The following is an 18,347-nucleotide window of genomic DNA, read 5'->3' as shown; positions in this document are numbered from 1 at the left end:
AATGATGCCTCATATTATTAAAATGCCAATATAAGCATTGTCTAGTATAGAGGCAAGCTATAAATTAACTTCTCATCCAACTTTTTTTTTGTAATTTTCATAATTGATCTGTTTACGGTGATCTCCCGTACTGACTAGAATATCAATTTAGCATTCGGAATAAATCCGGTCTCACGGCCAGCATTACCAATAATGATACAATAAAAGCACTTTTGTTATAAACTTTGATAATATTTCATTAGAATGATCGTTTTAACAAATAGCTACGGAATTAGAACTAGGAATATAAATGTCAATCATATAATCTATAAGTTTTAATGGCACGTATATAAAACTCTCTTAAAGAACGATTGTCGTGTTTTTCCATTAAAAGTTTCCTGTTGATTTTTGTTTTCCTCCAACGAGAGGCCAATGACTCAACTACTATCCGAAGAGAAATTGTTTCTCCTCTCGTCATGTTTCTTTAAATAGTCTTAAAACGTTTCGTATTGTAGGCACAACTTTATCAACAATACAAACGTATTTATTATTATTTTACGTAATATACCTTTGTCGGCAGCGTCTAAGTCGACTTTAGATTGTTTCCTATTTTTAGACAGTTGTATCGACAGCTATTTCTCGTTCTGAAACTTCTTTCAGAATCACTATCCTCAGAAATAACTCGTTCATACAATTCATCTATTGGAACATGACTAAACTATATGTTTATTGTTCGAACAGAAGCAATCCATCTAGCTGTTTTAAAAGGAACAATTTTCGTGGTATTTCGAGAGCTAAAATACTGATCAGCCATGTTTCGAAGTTCCGTGAAAGTGAAATCCTACGGTCTATCACCAATAAATTATTTGTAACATCACTAAGCCATTTAGTCCTGGCAAATTATGAGTAATGTTAGTGCATTAGATTTTGATCTACCTACTGAGGAGAAAAATTCTTTTTCTTCATAACAGAGGCGAAAGTAAATGTTTACCTTTCATCCCTGCAAAAAAGTATGTACCTTCGATCGAGGTATGAAGAAAAATCTTATACACTACACGGGCCGAAAGAGCAGGCCTCGGGAATTATGACGCGCAGGGCCGAAAATTCATCTTTCGTCCCTTGTAGTGTAATATACTATTTTTATTCTATACTTACAATACGACGGTTGTTCAAATATTTATAAAAATGGAAAAAATTGAGTATCGAACTGTCATTAAATATGTGTTGTTGAAAGGCATTTTACCTAGCAAATGAAAGAGGAGTTAAACACTGTATACAAAGAATAAGCAACACTCTTTAAGATCGTAATTTTGGATAGCTCAATGTAAAACGTAGCCGTATCAGCTTTACTGACGAAGAGCATTCACGGCAACAAACTGCCTCAACTATAATAAAGAAAGTTCAGTACTGGACAACTGTTGGATTAACATTAGAGACTTGGAATAGGCATTTGCCATACACTGCCTAAATAATTATGCATGCGTAATCTGTCCGCGCTTTTGTTCCCTTTGGATCAAAAGTGTTTTCGAATGAAAAGTTCCCAGCCCTTATAGATGCGAATTAAGAAAAATGAATCCACCACTGCAGTCCTGCAACGAAAAAACAGTCAGGACAGTTTATTGCGAAAGGAGAACCTGCTCCGAATAAGGAAAGACATATTCATGAGACGGAAAAGTGATGGCGACCGTTTTTGGGATCGTCATGGGAATATATCTATCGACTATCTTCAAAATGGTAAAAAATGGAAGTAGTATGGATCATTGCTCAATAACGTAGAGTAATTGCAAAAAAGCGATCGCATTTGAAATAAAAAAAGAAAGTGCTGAACCTCAGCAACTTCTTCCTATTTCCTAATCTTAAAAGATGACTTGTAGGCTAGAGAGTTTCATTAGACGAGTACGTGATCACTTACGTAAACGTCTATTTAGAGGCAACTATTATTTGAAACAGATGAAAAGTTAATAACCTCGCTGGAATAAGACTTAAAAAACATGTTGTATATTGCGCGTCCTAGATGTTCTTGATAACTTTGCTACAAATCATTTTCCATTTTTATTTTCAATTACTTTATTAGTTACTTTTTTGCCTAAATTGAACAATTGTGTTATTTTAAATAAATCCATCATTTTTTATGAACTTTCAATGTCGAGCAGCTTTTTAGGGGTTTTAGCACTGATTATATTAACCAGTTACATTATTTTTTAATGGTGTACACCGGAATCGGGTTTCCAAATGCTTTTATCTAGAAATAAAAGAAAAATCGAGAAATAAAATAAATTTTCCGAAAACCGCAGATTTCATCAATACTTTTCTCAACTTTCACGATTCTTAAGAGACGTGGCTGGCCTTTCTCAGATTCAGGCCAAACTAAAAACATTTTCCCGTGCCAAAAGTCTCTGAGGACGATGAGGAATATAAATTTTCCAACTGTCAAGTTGAGCTTCCTCTTTCTACTTTTCGTAGATAATGGTCGAAATGTTTATACACCGTAAAAAATTGCACTGACACTGGATTTCACACCAAAATCTTTAGAGACTGCACCGAAACATGGCAGTTCAAAGATTACTTTTTAGCCGTGACAGAAATGTCATCTGTGGTCAAAACAAATCTATTTCAACAAGAGAAATATATGACGTCGGCGCTATGTTATCATCTCGATGTAAAGGAAAAAGTTGTATTACATCACAAATATCCTTAATAAATATCCAGTGACGTGCAAAATTTTTTTCCATCCGTGCAAATTTTTTCTATATTTTATTTACATAATCGATTAATATTTAATGATGAATAGTTATTTAAATAAAGGTGATGATTGTATAAAAGAAAAAGAAATACACTGTCTAGAAAAGATACAACCATGAAGCAAAACCACGAATTTAGTCCCAAATCATAGCAAAATTATAGATAAATTTGAACATGATTCATCATAGTTGGTTATATATTCCAGTGTAATTTGGCAATATTGTCCTATAAAAATAACTTGATTTTTTGTTTTCTCATGTTCCTATTCTCAATTAAAAGCCAACAATCTTTGTAGAACAAATGAGGAACACGCTCAAGTGGCCAACAGTTGAAAGCATATGGTCGACATCTGCCGTTCTGAGAGAAGTTGTAATTGTGAACAAGAAAAGGAAATATTGTTCTTAATCAGTCTCCTTATAGTTATACCATTATTATGGTTCTTTATCAGAGCGTTTTTTTTTGATGAATGTTACGTAACTTTTCTTTAAAATCGACTGAGTTTGTTCCATATTCCTATAATTTGTCGTGGTTTTATAAACAATACTTTTAATCTGATTTTATTTTAGGTACCTTCGGCTAGCCAGAACTTTGTAATGATTATGTTTATTCTAATAATGCATTATTAAAAATGAAGGACGAGATATATTATGCATCTAAGTTGGAATTTCTGGAACCGTTGGTGATATTCATACTGAACACACTGTTTACACTAACACTACACCAACACTCACAATTACACTGTATGAAGCGCGTTTCGATTACCAAATTATCATTAAGGTAAATTGGGTCAGACAGAATAATTGTGTGTTGGTGTAATAGTAAAGTACACAGTGTGTTCTATAACATTACGCTTGCCTATCTCATCCAGTTTAACAGATGATGGTATATAATTGTGGATTGGCACATCGCTGTTTATCAATAGTAATGCAAAAGTTTAATTTTGAATTCATGTGTTTCTGTTGGAGATGTTAGAATTTGATGTTTTCTTTAGTAAAAACATTATTTAGCGTATCTGTACATAGTTATGGAAACTGATACTTTGATACATGCTCTAGCTTGTAAAATATTGAAATATTTCTCAAAATTAATTATAGCGTTGACTAAATTATATAGATTCAGATGGAAAGGTCACATTGAACGAGTCAAACACAACTCTTTAAGCTAAACTAAACCTAAGAAACTTATCATACCGCCGGGAAGTTAAGAGGAGACGATTAGATCTTCTCTCTCCAGCATATCAGAAAGCACAGTACAGTTTGTTGAAACTCTTTATGATTGAGAGACCTATGTTGCTCGAATGTGATGTATTTATTTAGCAATAACCGGCGTATCCCTAAATATACAATTGCGAACGAATGATTTGCGCAACCAATGTTAACATATAGTGGTGGACTAGTTTAGGTATTACAGAGAATAGAACCACAAGATGCATATTTTAATAAGAAACTTTTCCTTGCTTCACCTTAAAAGAATTCAAAATATAATCACTGGTTTTGGGTAGAAAACAGCCTCAAATCAATCGATTCTCTGTTGACCAGAATAAAATCAGACGTGAGTTCCCATGCCAAGCTGTCAAGCTGTAATTGGTACCAGATAAGCGTTAATAAAATATACCCTATCATTTTTTTTATATTTGACAAATTATAATTCCACCTCCAATTTCTGCTTAAATTCACTGCTTCACTTCACTGCACTACTTTTTCAGATTGACAAATCGAAATTATGCAGTCATTTTTCCGAGGAGTGTATTTTGTATCTATGGAACAATCTGTTTACCTAACTACTTTCCAAAACTAATTCACCTGTTCATTCTAAGAAGTTTTAGCTTAATAACTTAATAATCAAATATAAACTAAATGATTCTTTGAAGTTTGTGGAAGTTTCAAATGCAAAATTTGAAATTGTTTCTATAAAATAAGGCATTGAATTTAACGAATCTTTGCATGCTATTATATATTTCCGTCTGGATAAAATATTTGATCCTAGAACAGCTAGAAAAAATCGCAAACTGAAGTTATTCTATCAGACAGTATTAAATATAATTGATACGAGTTTGTGACTGATTACAACTTAAAAATTTGAACTTTAATTATTCCAATGATAGGTTTCTGTAACGAAAAAAAATTTCTGATAGGTAGATTAGAAATTAATTAATTTATGGATAATGTGCATCTACTATCTGTCTAGCTGGTACTTAAACTGACCTTGTGACTAATATAAATAGTTTCTTTAACCCTACATATAATTTAGTTTCATAACACTTTATACAAAAAAGACAAGTCTCGCATACTTAAAGAATTAATTACATCCACGTCTTACTTTTTAGGATTGTCGACAGGCTAAGAACTATAAAAAAATCAATTAGAAATACAGAGTTTTCATGGACAGAGTGGATAACGGGTCCACTCCGATATTTTGCATTAATCATTACATTATCGTTAAATATTCTTTCGATATTCTCACAAACAAAACTCTTGATGGAATGCAACGTCCATATTTTGCTAATGTGTTATATTTTTCTATCACATCAAAAAGGAATCAGTAATTTGGTAATTAAACAGTTTATCTATGATTGTTAATTAGTTGGGATTATATATATACTTTTTAGAACCGGAAAAGGAACAAGCAGTCCAGAAGATATTAATTCACATAATCGGCTTGAGAAGTACAATTTCATCACTAATATGTAGTAGAGTTGGTTAGAAAATATCGTCAAACAGGGTCAATACCTAATACAAAAAGGATGAAACGGTAGAAAAACAACTTTACCTCATATTAATTCAGAACTACATCAAGTACAACAAAAATGGCATTCCCTTTTGTAGAATTTTCACAATATCTCAAATTTCATACTTAGAAGACAGAATATACATGAGATGTGACTACAATAATTGTTTAAAATCACTTCTGATAAAATTAATACAAATGCAAGATATTCAATTAATATTTGTTTGTAGGATGATTGTTCGTTACTGAGCTGACTAAAATCCTAAATTATTCCAAGAAATACATACTCAATATCTTCTTCATGAATGTATGGGGTTCATATCGTTGGGACATTTTGGTTCATACTTTTTCTATCAAGGCGACGCGCCTTCACATTATAGTAGATCTATATCTTAATGAACGATTGCTTGCAGTATCCTTAGGTTTAACATACTAGCCTCTTTGGGAGCAGCGACTTTATGGAAGTCGGTAGACAGAAATTTCGAATATCTAATTTATTATTTCATTTTAAATTCAACATATTTCATGTACCATAACTTTTAATATAGTTAATTTTCGATAATCATAACACAGCTTCATCACTATGTACGGTCACTAGCAACTAAAATGCAACTGAAAACCATCCTCTTAATATCGTCAAACCAACATATCGATGGACGTCCTCTAACGGGCATCTTCTCTAATTGTCTGTTTTTCTGACCACATGACCCGTCCAGTTCCATTTCAAGCCAATTATTCTTCTCTGCATAACCTGTATTTTGTTATCTATACATTACAATTGAAGATTGTCTTGAGCAAAATTTGCTCTAATTCACAGCAAATATAATCAATTTCAAATAAACTATCTTGTAGTTTTTCGTTTTTCAATCACTGGGAAATCCGTCTAAAATGCAACAAACGATAAAAACGACATAAAATTCAATGAAATGATATCGAGTTGCTTCCGCACCTATCCTATTCTCCAAATCTGGCCCACAGTGACTACAGACTGCTTCCAAACCTGAACATGGGTTCTCAAGCAAAGAAATATTAATCAGATGAAGGCATCGCATAATCAGAAGCCTATTTCTATGAAAAAGAAAAATCGTTTGGTGAAAATGATGTAATTAGTTTAGAACGACGTTGGACTCATTGTTCACTTAACATTTTTATGACTGGATCATTAACATAATCTGAGTTAGTTGTTGACTCAACATTATAGTATTAAATCATGTAACAAATACATCAAGGGGGAAAAATGATGAGAAAATATTTAAAAGTTTCTACAACTATTGAAGTTTTGGTATCGCAACATAAATAGTTATAGTAGTGCTTCATCTTCTTCAAAGAGCACTCCTATGGCAATTTCAACTTCAATTAATTACTAATTTTTGTAATCAGATAAGGACACCTTTAGTTGTATCCTCCGTCCCGTTTTTTGACTGTTTTCGACATCTTCTAACAAAGAAAATGTCAGATCATCTAAATCCCAGCTCATACAATAATCTTTTGTGGATATTGTGTTCTTTTCTTTGTGTACTTAGATCTCGGATATACAGAACAATAATAACGTTTTATCGTAGATGTTCTATCGAGTTTATCGTTTTTTGAACAATTCACGTGAGATACCAGAATTCAGTTCATCTCAACTTAGTATATAATAAGATTATAAGAATAAAAACACATTATCTATGTGAAAAATGAATAATTCCGAAAAATAATATTGATGCAAATGAATAAATTATATTTTGAGACTGGTTTTAGAAGCTTCCAAAAATAAATTGATATATTTTAAGACTAGAAGCGAGTGCGCTACAACTCTTGACGATGTTTAATCCGTTAAGAAAAGGATGAGCCAACTCGGGACAGGAATATTTCAGGTAAACGAAAAGGTAGTCCGAGTACATAATACAACTTGTAACGGATTCAATAAGAGTGTTACCTGGAATTTAGTATCTAATCCACTTTGTAGAGTTGGAAAATTAAAAATTTAAATAAAATTCTATCCCCAATATTGCCACCATCTTAATATTAGATTAGGTTACATAATCTTCCATCACAAGTTGTCTAACCTCCATGATAACCACGATCACCAGTTGGCACATTGTAACATAAATTGAAATTTTATGGCGGGTACTAAAATAACGAGTAGGAGCATGCTCCTAGGAGCAGCATTTCTAGAATAGGTGGAACATTGAAAAATAAAAAGATTGTTTATCAGAAATTCAGTATCCATAATGTATACTCTTTGATTAGCTTAAAATATATTAATAGAAGTAACAAATAATAGGTTATATTATTATCACGACCAGAAATAATGATTATAAGTAAATCTGGAGGGAACAATATATCAAAATGTCACTCAAAGGGTCTCTGTTCAAAGACAAGGGATCGCCTTGGCTACGTTTCCTTAAGTTTCGGAGGGCGGGGGAGAACACAACCCTTGTAAATAGTAATTTGGAAGGAGAACTATATTTTACATCAAAGCAGAGCTATTTTTCTGGTTATACTAGAAAAAGAATTAAATTTTTATGTTGAAAAATAATGGAAATATAAATTTATATTTGAAATCGGTAATATCGTTGGTTTTACATTTTAGAAAAATAGTAACTTCGTTACAAAACGTTGAACTAATAGACTAAATTCCGAAAAATAGTATCCAGAACTTTTTATTCACTTAAATGGAGACAACTACAAAATATGTCACTCACCGGATGACAACGCTAATGCGGAGATATGAAGGTAGATGTGATAGTTTTGGCACAAACCTATATTTTATAAGTAAATCAATTTTTTAACTACAATTCCATATTCCATATTGTATATACTCACTTACAAATATCAATACAAAAACTTAGTTCTCTATGAATTCACAATATTAATTCTGCTTTTATAGAGATATTATATTCCATATTCTATGATAGGAAGCAACTTCCAAGTTCAATAGAACTTTTTTTGTTATCATTCAAGTAACGTCGGTCTTATTGTATCTCGTGCAACTGTTAAAAAAAATATATTCCTATGTGAATTGAATAAGACATAGACGTGCGGTAGTGAATTAATTGAAAACGCTAGATTGGAGTTAAAAGTACAAAAATAACGGAGTGAATTCAAAATATATTTTCATACATACTTGTTGTAAAAGTAAGTACATGAAAATAAAGGAATAAGTAAGTAGAGAATTAAGAATAAGCACGATTATCAAATTACAGTTCCTTTTGCCTTTTCAATTTTCGTTCATAATGACAAAATATTGAAAGTATTTTAGGTTTTTTCGATGCTTTGGAAGGAAATTCTAGTGATTAAAACTGAATTTTTCAAAAACACCTCTAAATACAAGTACAAAAATATTATAAATAATCATTGAGTAGAATTATTAAAAATTATTGAGTCTGAGTATGACTAAATTCGTTTATCAGTCTTCATAGATTAGGAGTCTTTGTTTTGTTAAAGGGTTTCCTACGAACAGCTAGGATGATGAAGACCTTTCATAACATTTTGTCTGAATTTCTCTTTGGTAATTTCTACTAAAGTATTCTGACATTGTATCACACATCAATAATAAGAAGAAACAAAGTTTTTACAAACTGAGATTCAAAATAGTTAAAATGTGCAAGTAAAAACTCTTCCATATTGTAGTTTGAGAAACATTATTATTATTTATTGTTTTTTATCCATAACTATTAATATATGAGAAAGAAATGTTTTATTGTCCAGAAATTGTTTCAATTTGTAGACAAAAGCTTGTAAAAACTAAAAAATATAAAACATAAAGATAACTAAATAAAGAAAAAACAAATAAAATAAAATTTCAATATATAGAAGAAAACCACAATGAGTAACAAAATTATAGGTAATAATAATAGGTAAAAATTATTATATAAGTCCATAGCAGAAATTATGCAGCATGTCCGGAATTAAATATTTTTATTAGAATAGGAAATTATTGCGGAATGCGGAAAAGAATGATATCGATTTGATTTCAATTGGCAAATGATTGTGCATTTTGTTACATTGTAAAATATTGAGCTATTAACTCATTCTGAACGTGGAGTAGGCAGGTAAAGGTCGTGCTTCGCGATCCTAAGTGGATAGCCGTGCAACAATATTTCTGACGGCTACCAAATCCAAAGACAAAACGGGTTGCGTTTAATAACAAAGGTATAATCAGCCGGTAATAACAATAATTATATTTTTATGCCACAATTTCACATTAGAGAAATTTATAGTGGATGTTTCTTTATTTATTTCTTCCTGCGTATGAGATTTTCAACAATTTTCAATTCTGATTTGTCTATCTGTTGATCTGTATATAATAAATACGTGAATATTCGAACGAATGTAAAAAATTTCATGGACTAGGCAATTTTTATAAAACAAATAAGAGTTTCCCGGTTCGTCTGAATTACTCATTTCTTTTCCCTTTCCTTTATTCTGCATTTTCCCATTACCTGACTCATTCAAAATAGTGATATTGAAATTTAGGACTCGATGATTCGTTATAATTTTCAATTAGTTTAATTCCAAAACATTGAGTTAGTTTCAAAATGTCATAGAAAGAATCGAAGATAATAATGGAGGTCATATAATAAAAAAACTTTCACTAAAACAAAGATTCCTTGATCATTAACTGCATCAGTTGAGCTTTCTGATATTTGCAAATGTAGATAATATAAATCTCTCATTGACGTTAAATCATCATAATAGCAAATATACTAACAAAAATGAAGTATGAACCAAATAGTTTCTATCACGAAGCACATTGCTATACGAGTTCTGGCTATTAAATAACGAGACTGCGCGCGTAGAGGGCGCCCTAAATGGGTGGGGTAGAAAATGAGTAATGCATTAGGTATCTAGATATCTTGTCTATGCACTACCCAAAACACGTTTCCATCACTATTCTAGTATGTGTGCAGTAACGGTTTGAAACGAACGTGTTTTTTCCTCGTCAAATCTCGAATTTCTTGTTAAATTGAAAAAAACTCCGATTGAGTGCTATAAATTGTTGCAAGAGGCCTATGGGAGCAATTCTCTATCTGGGGCGCACGTTTTTGAGTTATGTAAGCGATTTAGTGAAGGCCGAGAGAGCACTGAAGATGACCAACGCCCAGGTCGCCATGTGACTGTTTCAACTCCGAAAACAGTGACCAAAATCAACCAAATTGTGCTTGCAAATCGTCGAATGAGTATTCAGATGATTGCCGAAGCTGTAAACGCCAAGTAAGAAACGGTAGTAAATTTTACACGAGGAATTACACATGACAAACGTCTACGCGAAGTTGGTGCCAAAATATCTGACTCCTGGCCAAAAGCTCTTGCCTTGGTCTGCTCAGATTTCCTTGAAAGGTTAGAAAAAGATCTGTTTTGAAAGGGACTCTATTTGAGTAGATGGAAGCAGTAAAGCAGAGTTCCTAAAGGCACTCACCAAAGAAGACTTCCAGCACTATTTCGATAAATGGAAAAAACGTATGGAAATGTGTGTGGCGAGGGGAAGGGAGTATATTGAAGGGAAGCATTCGAATGTAGAATAAATTTTATAATAAAACAATTTTTCGTAACCCGTCTTGTTATTTAATATCCAGACCTCGTATTTTCTAAATTTAGTAACTTCGAAATGTATACTCCGAAGATCTTCTACAGCCATTTGTGTAAGCACACGATGTTAGGGTAATTAACTACAGTTGACGATGACAACAGATTTAAAACTAAATTAACAAACATTTTACTATTTGCAATTACAATGAGAAACCTTAGCTCTAGTGCCCTTATAAAATTCTCTGAGAATCAGACTTAGATGAGAGAAAAACTTATCCCTAGCTCAAAGTTTGACAACTTAAATGTAGTTCTTGATAATTATTATTTGAGTAACCATATATTTATTACATAACATTACCATTCATAAAAAATATTGGTTATTTTGTGTATCCCGTTCCCAATCTGACATATATATCATATAATACGATGGTTCGATCATCTGCGGAGTTATACGATTCATTTCATGTCTAATTTCTTCCACTAAGTTTTCTAAATTATGATCGTTTAACGCAAACCTTACTTTTTAAATGCCCCCACAGAAGAAATTAAATCAGGTGATCAATGTGGCCAGTACATTGATCAACGTCTTCCAATCCACCTTTCACACAAACCGTATATTCAGAAAACTTCTAACATTACTTTTAATTCTTTGAATTATGTAGTTTCTCTTCCTTTCCTTCTATTCTTAAGTAACTTTGCATTATTTTCAATAATGAACGTTGAAAATTTTATGAATTTTGAGCAAAATTTTATCATAACTTTGTATCCATAGTTGTGAATGAAGTATAGTATTCATACATACCCACGTAGATGTTACATATTTCATGTTCGTCGGTAATAGCCATCATTATACGCTCGTTGAATAATAACCTATTAAATTTTTACCAATTTACCAAACAGAATTGTTGAATAATTACAGCAAGGTACGCCTATGGAGTTAAAATCTATTTTTAAACGCTAGATGAAGATAACATATGTTTGGTAGTGTTTAGTAGTAGGTTCAACATATTATTTAGAACGATGACTAGGCGCCGACAAATTTAGATAGATGAAATTCAATTAATGTACATATATATAAATAATGAAAATATTGAAAGCTGGAATTATTAGAATGTTGAAATTAATTGTGTCACTTCTACGTGACTTAGACAGAAATAAAAATTTCATTAAACACTTAAGTCTTTAGTTAAAAAGATGTTTCAGTATTTTGACTATTTCTTAAATATAGAAATTTCTGAAAACTTGAATTCGTTAAAAAATGAAATCGAGATACAGAGTACATTCGGAAAGTAATGCGTCAAGCCTTCAATATGAAATTTGATTGATCGGAACTTGAACGAATTTGTCAATATTCAATACACTTTTGCCATCGAAATTTCCATGCGTTATAAACTTCATGAGAAGCTTCAGCGAGGATGTTCTTCGGCAACCACGTCGTAACATCTCTCTGGAGGCGAGGGAATATAAATGAGTTTGGCGGGGGAGATTGGTGCTGTAGTTGGGGGTATGAGGCTGATCTCGTATTTTGTCAAGTAGTCAGTCTTGAGGAACACCGTAAGAGCGGAGTCCTTGTCGTAGTGGAGCGTCCAAGAATCCTTGATCTCCAGCCTGACCCGGAGTAGCTTCAACTTTTACCCGGCCATCACGGAACATCTTTTTCCACCTAGACGACTAGAATTTTGAGAGGCAATCATGCCTAAAGGCATCCCAAATCATTGGGGTTTTCTTGATTCTCACCCAAAACATGATCGCATACCGCTGCTCGATCGTTTTTTGCTATACTAATTTCGACCTCGCTCCGAGAGAGTCGTGCCCTAATCCAAGCGGAGCTTATTGTGCCTCTGCCTAGTCCTACGACCTAACAAGTACTGCAGCATACAGTCGCTTCGGAAAAAAGGGGCGAATTATTTTTTAACATAAACTGGACAAAACAAACTTTTATTCGTAGGTTTGAGCTAGATCATTATTTTACTGGAAAAATTTTATGAGAAATTAGATGAATGTATATGAGAAATACCGTGAAATTACTTCAAATAACAATGTGAGTTAAATTTTGACTTAGATGGAAACCAAATTTCTTTATATGCAATTATTCTGGGATCAATGTGTTACAATTAAAAAAAGTTTGCCGTATAGAACTGAAGTTGCATACAGCAATTTATGAACCTCGCTCGTAGTTCAGTAAGGTAATCAAAGGACCTATGTAAATTTGAATTCTTCTATAGCGAGGAATATATTAAATAGAGAAAGTTAAATCAAACAGAATTTCGAATTAAACTTCTGAAAGCTGTTTCTCAAAAGAAGCTTTCGTACTTTATTGCTGAAAGAAATTATTCGTCTAGAATTTGCCGCCGAAGTTCACTTTGCAAAAGAAATTTTCATAGGATACTTTTAATTCAACATCAAAATATTGGAATTACACTAGCAGTTAATTGCACTCGAGGAAGCAGAATGCAGGAGAGTTGACTGGTAAAAACTAATGAAATAATTTAAAGAAACCTCTAATTCACAATTGTATTCGTAATTTTGCACTTATCACAATAAAAAATCAAAATATAACTTTGGAACAGACATGAATTGGTAAATACGAGTTTTACGTTAAATAACGCTGATGATAAAAAGCAATAGGGAAAATGATGAAAATGGAGACAAAGAGGGGGAGCCTTCACCAAAAACTAAGAGACTCTTTAAAATATAAAGAGCACTTTAAACTTTAATTTAAGGGTACGCATTTTTTAATAAATAAATACTCTAAAACCAGTTTCACAGCTTCCTCTACCAAGATATTCTTCTCTTTTCAATAGATCTTTTTCCTACAATTTTTCCTTGAATTATGAGCTGTAGGTAGGATCTCATATTCTGGACATCTCACGATGTCGCCAAGTATTGAAGTTTTCATCTTTTCACTTCATGAAGGATCTCTACGTCCTTCTCTATATTGGTCATATCGGTATAGGATAGGGTGGGCATAAGTTTTGGTAGAGCATGAAATATTGTGAGATAATTACCTTAACGATCTGCCAAATATTTTTAAGTGTGAAGAAAACTTCATCTGTAAATACGTTTACAACGCTATATTGAACAACCTCATTCATAATTCAATCAGTCAATTGAGGAACACCTCATAACCAAAAAAGAAAAATTAAAAAAAAGCCAAGCTGGTCTATAATTTAGCATCATATATTTCCTCATTTTTTTCATATGCTTCTACAATTTGCTAAGTAAGATTGAGTTGTTTCGTGGATATTGGATTTGTTTATCCTTCACCAACAATTTGGCTAGAAATGGACATGAGGTGTTTCTCAAATGAACGATTCAATTATAATAATCAGCGTTGTTCGTGACTGTATGTATTATTGAGATGAAATTACTGTTATTTATTGAATGTTTTAAAAAAAATAAGATGATTTCATACTTAAATCATTGATTTGTTACTAATAGTTTCGTCACCAATGAAGAATTTATGTAAATAGCTTTTTGTGAAAATATGAGTGTGATCTAATGCAGGTATGCGGGATTAATCATTATTATTAGCTAATATTGGTAAGTTATACTTCAAATTAACACGTACAAGCTATTTCTCACAAATTGTGTTTATTTAAGTCGTATTTATTCTAAATAAACATTATTATTATTGCTCCGAGCAATAAATTGAAGTGCCACTTAAATTCTATTATTCCTTTAGATCCAAATGATTGTAGTAAATTAGTTTTTTTATTTAGATGAATGTAAAGATGAAAGTGAGGAAGGAAATGAAAAAAACATCCATGGAAACGGGTGATTCCTTTTGAAAATAGTAGGAAAGGAAACTGCGGGATAGCGATGTAATGCTGTTAGAAAAATAGGATACATGTCCTTTTAGAGCTAAGAGGTCGATGATACTTTACGGTAATACGAAGCTATAAATTGTGAAATTATAGCTGCAATTGGATTATAAATATTGATGGAAACAGTAGCATCCATTTCGAAGATCAAGCATAGTAATTTTATCCTTAAAGGATATCAAAAGATATCTTGTTCAACATCATAATGGATGAGATTATAAACGAGGTAAAGCAAACTGGTAGAGGAAACCCGATGGGAAACAAAGAAATAAAAATACTATGTTTTGCTGATGACACAGTGATCATCTCAAAAAACGAAGCTAACTTACAAAGGTACTGTATAGGTTTAAACTAATACCGAAAGCTTTTATCATGCGGATATCCCTGAAGAAAACCAAATCTTTTACAGTATCCAGAGAACCGAGAAGATGTAAACTCCCGATGTACGATCAGAGTTTAGAACAAGTGATGCTACTCAAATAGCTAAGAGTGATCATAATAAGTAGTAGAAATATAAAGAATAAAGTGAAAACTCAAACAACAGAAGTGTCATTAATATCAACGGACCAGAAAGATGTAATTTGGCGGAAAAACTACCAGAAGTAAAGTCAGAATATACAAGACCAGTAATGACATAAGCGATATGAACCAGAGCAGAGAACACCATAACTGAGCAGCTTGTAACTTCTGAAATGCGAACGCTTAGATCAATAGCGGGACACACATTGTTTGACCACAAGAGAAATGACGAAATAAGGGAAATATGTAACATCCAGGATGTAGTGAGATGGGCGAGATATCGGAGATAACGTGGACAGAATGTCAGATGACAGGTTGGTAAAGATTGCAAAGGAAGAAAAACCGAATACAACAAAATGGTATGAAAGCTGATCTTCATCATCCCAGCTGCAGCTAGGCAACCATTGATGCTAACACAGGATTCACAGTTCAATTAAGAATATCCAAATCTCTATCACTTGTTACAATTATTGTTTCAGCAATCAACAATTTTTCCTCTTAATATCATTTTAACCAAAAGAGAAGCCGATTTTGTCTGGTTTACTCAAATGCGATTCTTATTTAATTACATTATGACTTACTTCGCAAAATTACAGTTTACGTTATGACGCTTACGACGTTTGAACAAGGTAATTTCAACTCTATTAATTTATTAATTCATGATAAGTCGAGTTGTCAACGGTAATAGGCGTGTCAAAACAAGTGCCGACACGCGCCCTTCGGTAGTGATGCGATACTCACTATTACCATAAATAGGAGTATAATCTTTATAACTAGGGAACGTTTACAAATTCCGTAAGGCTCATTGCGGGGGCGTGTGGAGTTAAACATTCCTTATGAAACCTGACATGAGGGAGGAGGGTAAAATTCACTTTTTCTTACATAAGGTTTGTTCCAAAGATTGTCTCTAAATTTATCAATTGATTATGATATGATTATTACTTCCCACCAGTAAGAGATCAATTGAAGAATAGAGTTTGTTTTACTTGTATTTCGCATCGAAGAAGAAAGTGTGCACATGAAGTTATTGGGCACTACGACCAAAGCATCCAATGCAATCTTAAAAACAAGAAAAAATGATATAATGTATGTTATTGAGGATTCAAAAAATGAAAAATATATGTGGATCAATAGGGAATAATTTGACTACACCAGTTATGGACTCTCTGTCAAGCTGGTTATCAAATCTTTTTGCTGTTAATGATAGTAACTGATAATTATAGAGGTCTCACTTTTTATTTTTACGAGGATGTATTGATATCTAATGTTGACTAAAAGCGTGTAAGAGTAGAAGCATCGCGTTCGATCTGTGCTCGATTTGAAAACGATATAGACATCTTAAACCGATTTTTTACTATGGATGAGACTTGGGTACATTTCTACGATCCAGAAACAAAGCAACAATCGATGGAATGGCTACACTCTGGTTCTCCAAGACCTAAGAAGTTTCGTGTACAAAAATCTGCTGTTCTTGCTTCAGTTTTTCGGGACTGCCATGGAGTAATCATCATTGATTTTTTGGATAAGAGTAGAACAATAATTGGAGATTACTATTCGACTTTACTGACCACTCTACAGGAATACATTAAAGAGAAAACATGCGGAAAGCTATCCAAAGGTCAACACCCCTGCAGACAAATCTCATGTTGCCATGCAAAAAATTCGTGAGTAGGGTTTGAATTACTTGAACACTCCCTTTATTCAACAGATTTGGGCGTCGCAGGTTTGCTGAATAAATGTATACAATTAATAGGAGATTATTCTGAGTAATAAAATATTTTGACATTAAAATTTTGTTTGGTTCTATAGTAGGCTAAGAATGTTTCAATATATCCTCGTATACTTTAGATTGAAGAAAATAAAAAAAATTTAAATATCTATGATATGTGCATGTATAAATTACTTATTTCATTTCCAAGCAGTGCCATTATATGAGAATTTTTTAATGTGATTTGAACTCTTAAATATATATATTTTCAACCAGATTTCTTACGTAAGAGATGGAGGATGGATATCTTCAAACCTGAAGTTCCATTACATGGAGATAGGGCATGTCCAATATTTCAAAAAAATGCCTCACGTAATTCGTAAACGTTCTCCTATGTAGTTTAAGGTTTATTCAACATAAAACAAAAGTCTCTTCTAAAACTAGACACATTTAGTTATGAAGAGCTCTAGGCGCAATGCAAAATGTATTAATGCAAACCGTAGTACTTTTTACATGGGTTACTTTAGGTTTTACCGCGCCCAGGCGTGTGCCATCATAACACGGGTGCATTTTCATTGAGATTGCCGCGCCAGGGGGCGCGCGGCGAATGGTGCTCCGGCGCCCGGGTGCAACGCACCCCTGCCCCGTAGATAAAAACGTCTCTGAGAAGGTGAAATTAAGTGATTGAGAAGATAATTCACCAAAATCAATAACGTGATGGAAATTTCGAAATTAAAAGGTGAAGAAAATATTATAATTTCAATCGATGACGGTATCGACATTGATAAATTTTGAATCGGATTTAATCATTTAGAAATCCAACTCTTCATCGTTTTATACATGAAGCAATTTTAATTCCTCACTTGATGAATATGTTGGAATTACTAAAGGTAGAGCTGCCTTTTGTATAATAAGAGATTATTCATGGATCATGAGCCTTTTCGTAATAAAAACATTAAAATATAACTTTGGTACTTACACTATCTGTTTAGGTAACTGGCAGTGATGCGGAAGTAGGAGGTAGACCTATCTAAGTATGCCGTTTCATGTGTAATGCTAAATGATCGGACCGGCTGAAGCATCGGTCGCAGTGGCGGCATTTAAACGGTTTGGCTCCTGTGTGTTTACGGTAATGTCGTGTCAGTTCATCCGAGCGGGCGAATCTCCATTCGCACCCGTCCCATGAACATTTGTAGGGTTTCTCTCCTGAAACAAATGAAACATTTATTCATTGAACATCGTTTTTATGTAACGTGGAATGGAATGTAGAATATTATGTGGAATGGTTAATAGGAATAATTTGGGGGTAAATTAAATTCAAATTTAACTAA

The 18,347-nt window shown here is 32.8% G+C and overlaps 1 protein-coding gene across 1 annotated transcript in view; it reads right to left on the bottom strand.

Moving 5' to 3' along the window:
• Positions 1 to 18,347, bottom strand: part of LOC130444761 (Krueppel-like factor 6) — a 517,560-nt gene that overhangs the window by 78,467 nt on the left and 420,746 nt on the right. Inside the window, exon 4 of the mRNA XM_056780046.1 lies at positions 17,996 to 18,222. Within this exon, the coding sequence (XP_056636024.1) occupies positions 18,047 to 18,222 (176 nt within the window). The 3' untranslated portion in view covers positions 17,996 to 18,046. The remainder of the gene's footprint in view (positions 1 to 17,995; positions 18,223 to 18,347) is intronic.

This window comes from Diorhabda sublineata, chromosome 5 (assembly GCF_026230105.1).
Source record: "Diorhabda sublineata isolate icDioSubl1.1 chromosome 5, icDioSubl1.1, whole genome shotgun sequence".
Lineage (NCBI taxonomy): Eukaryota > Metazoa > Arthropoda > Insecta > Coleoptera > Chrysomelidae > Diorhabda > Diorhabda sublineata.
The sequence above is the reverse complement of the archived record's forward strand: the minus strand, read 5'-3'. Positions and strand labels throughout refer to the sequence as shown.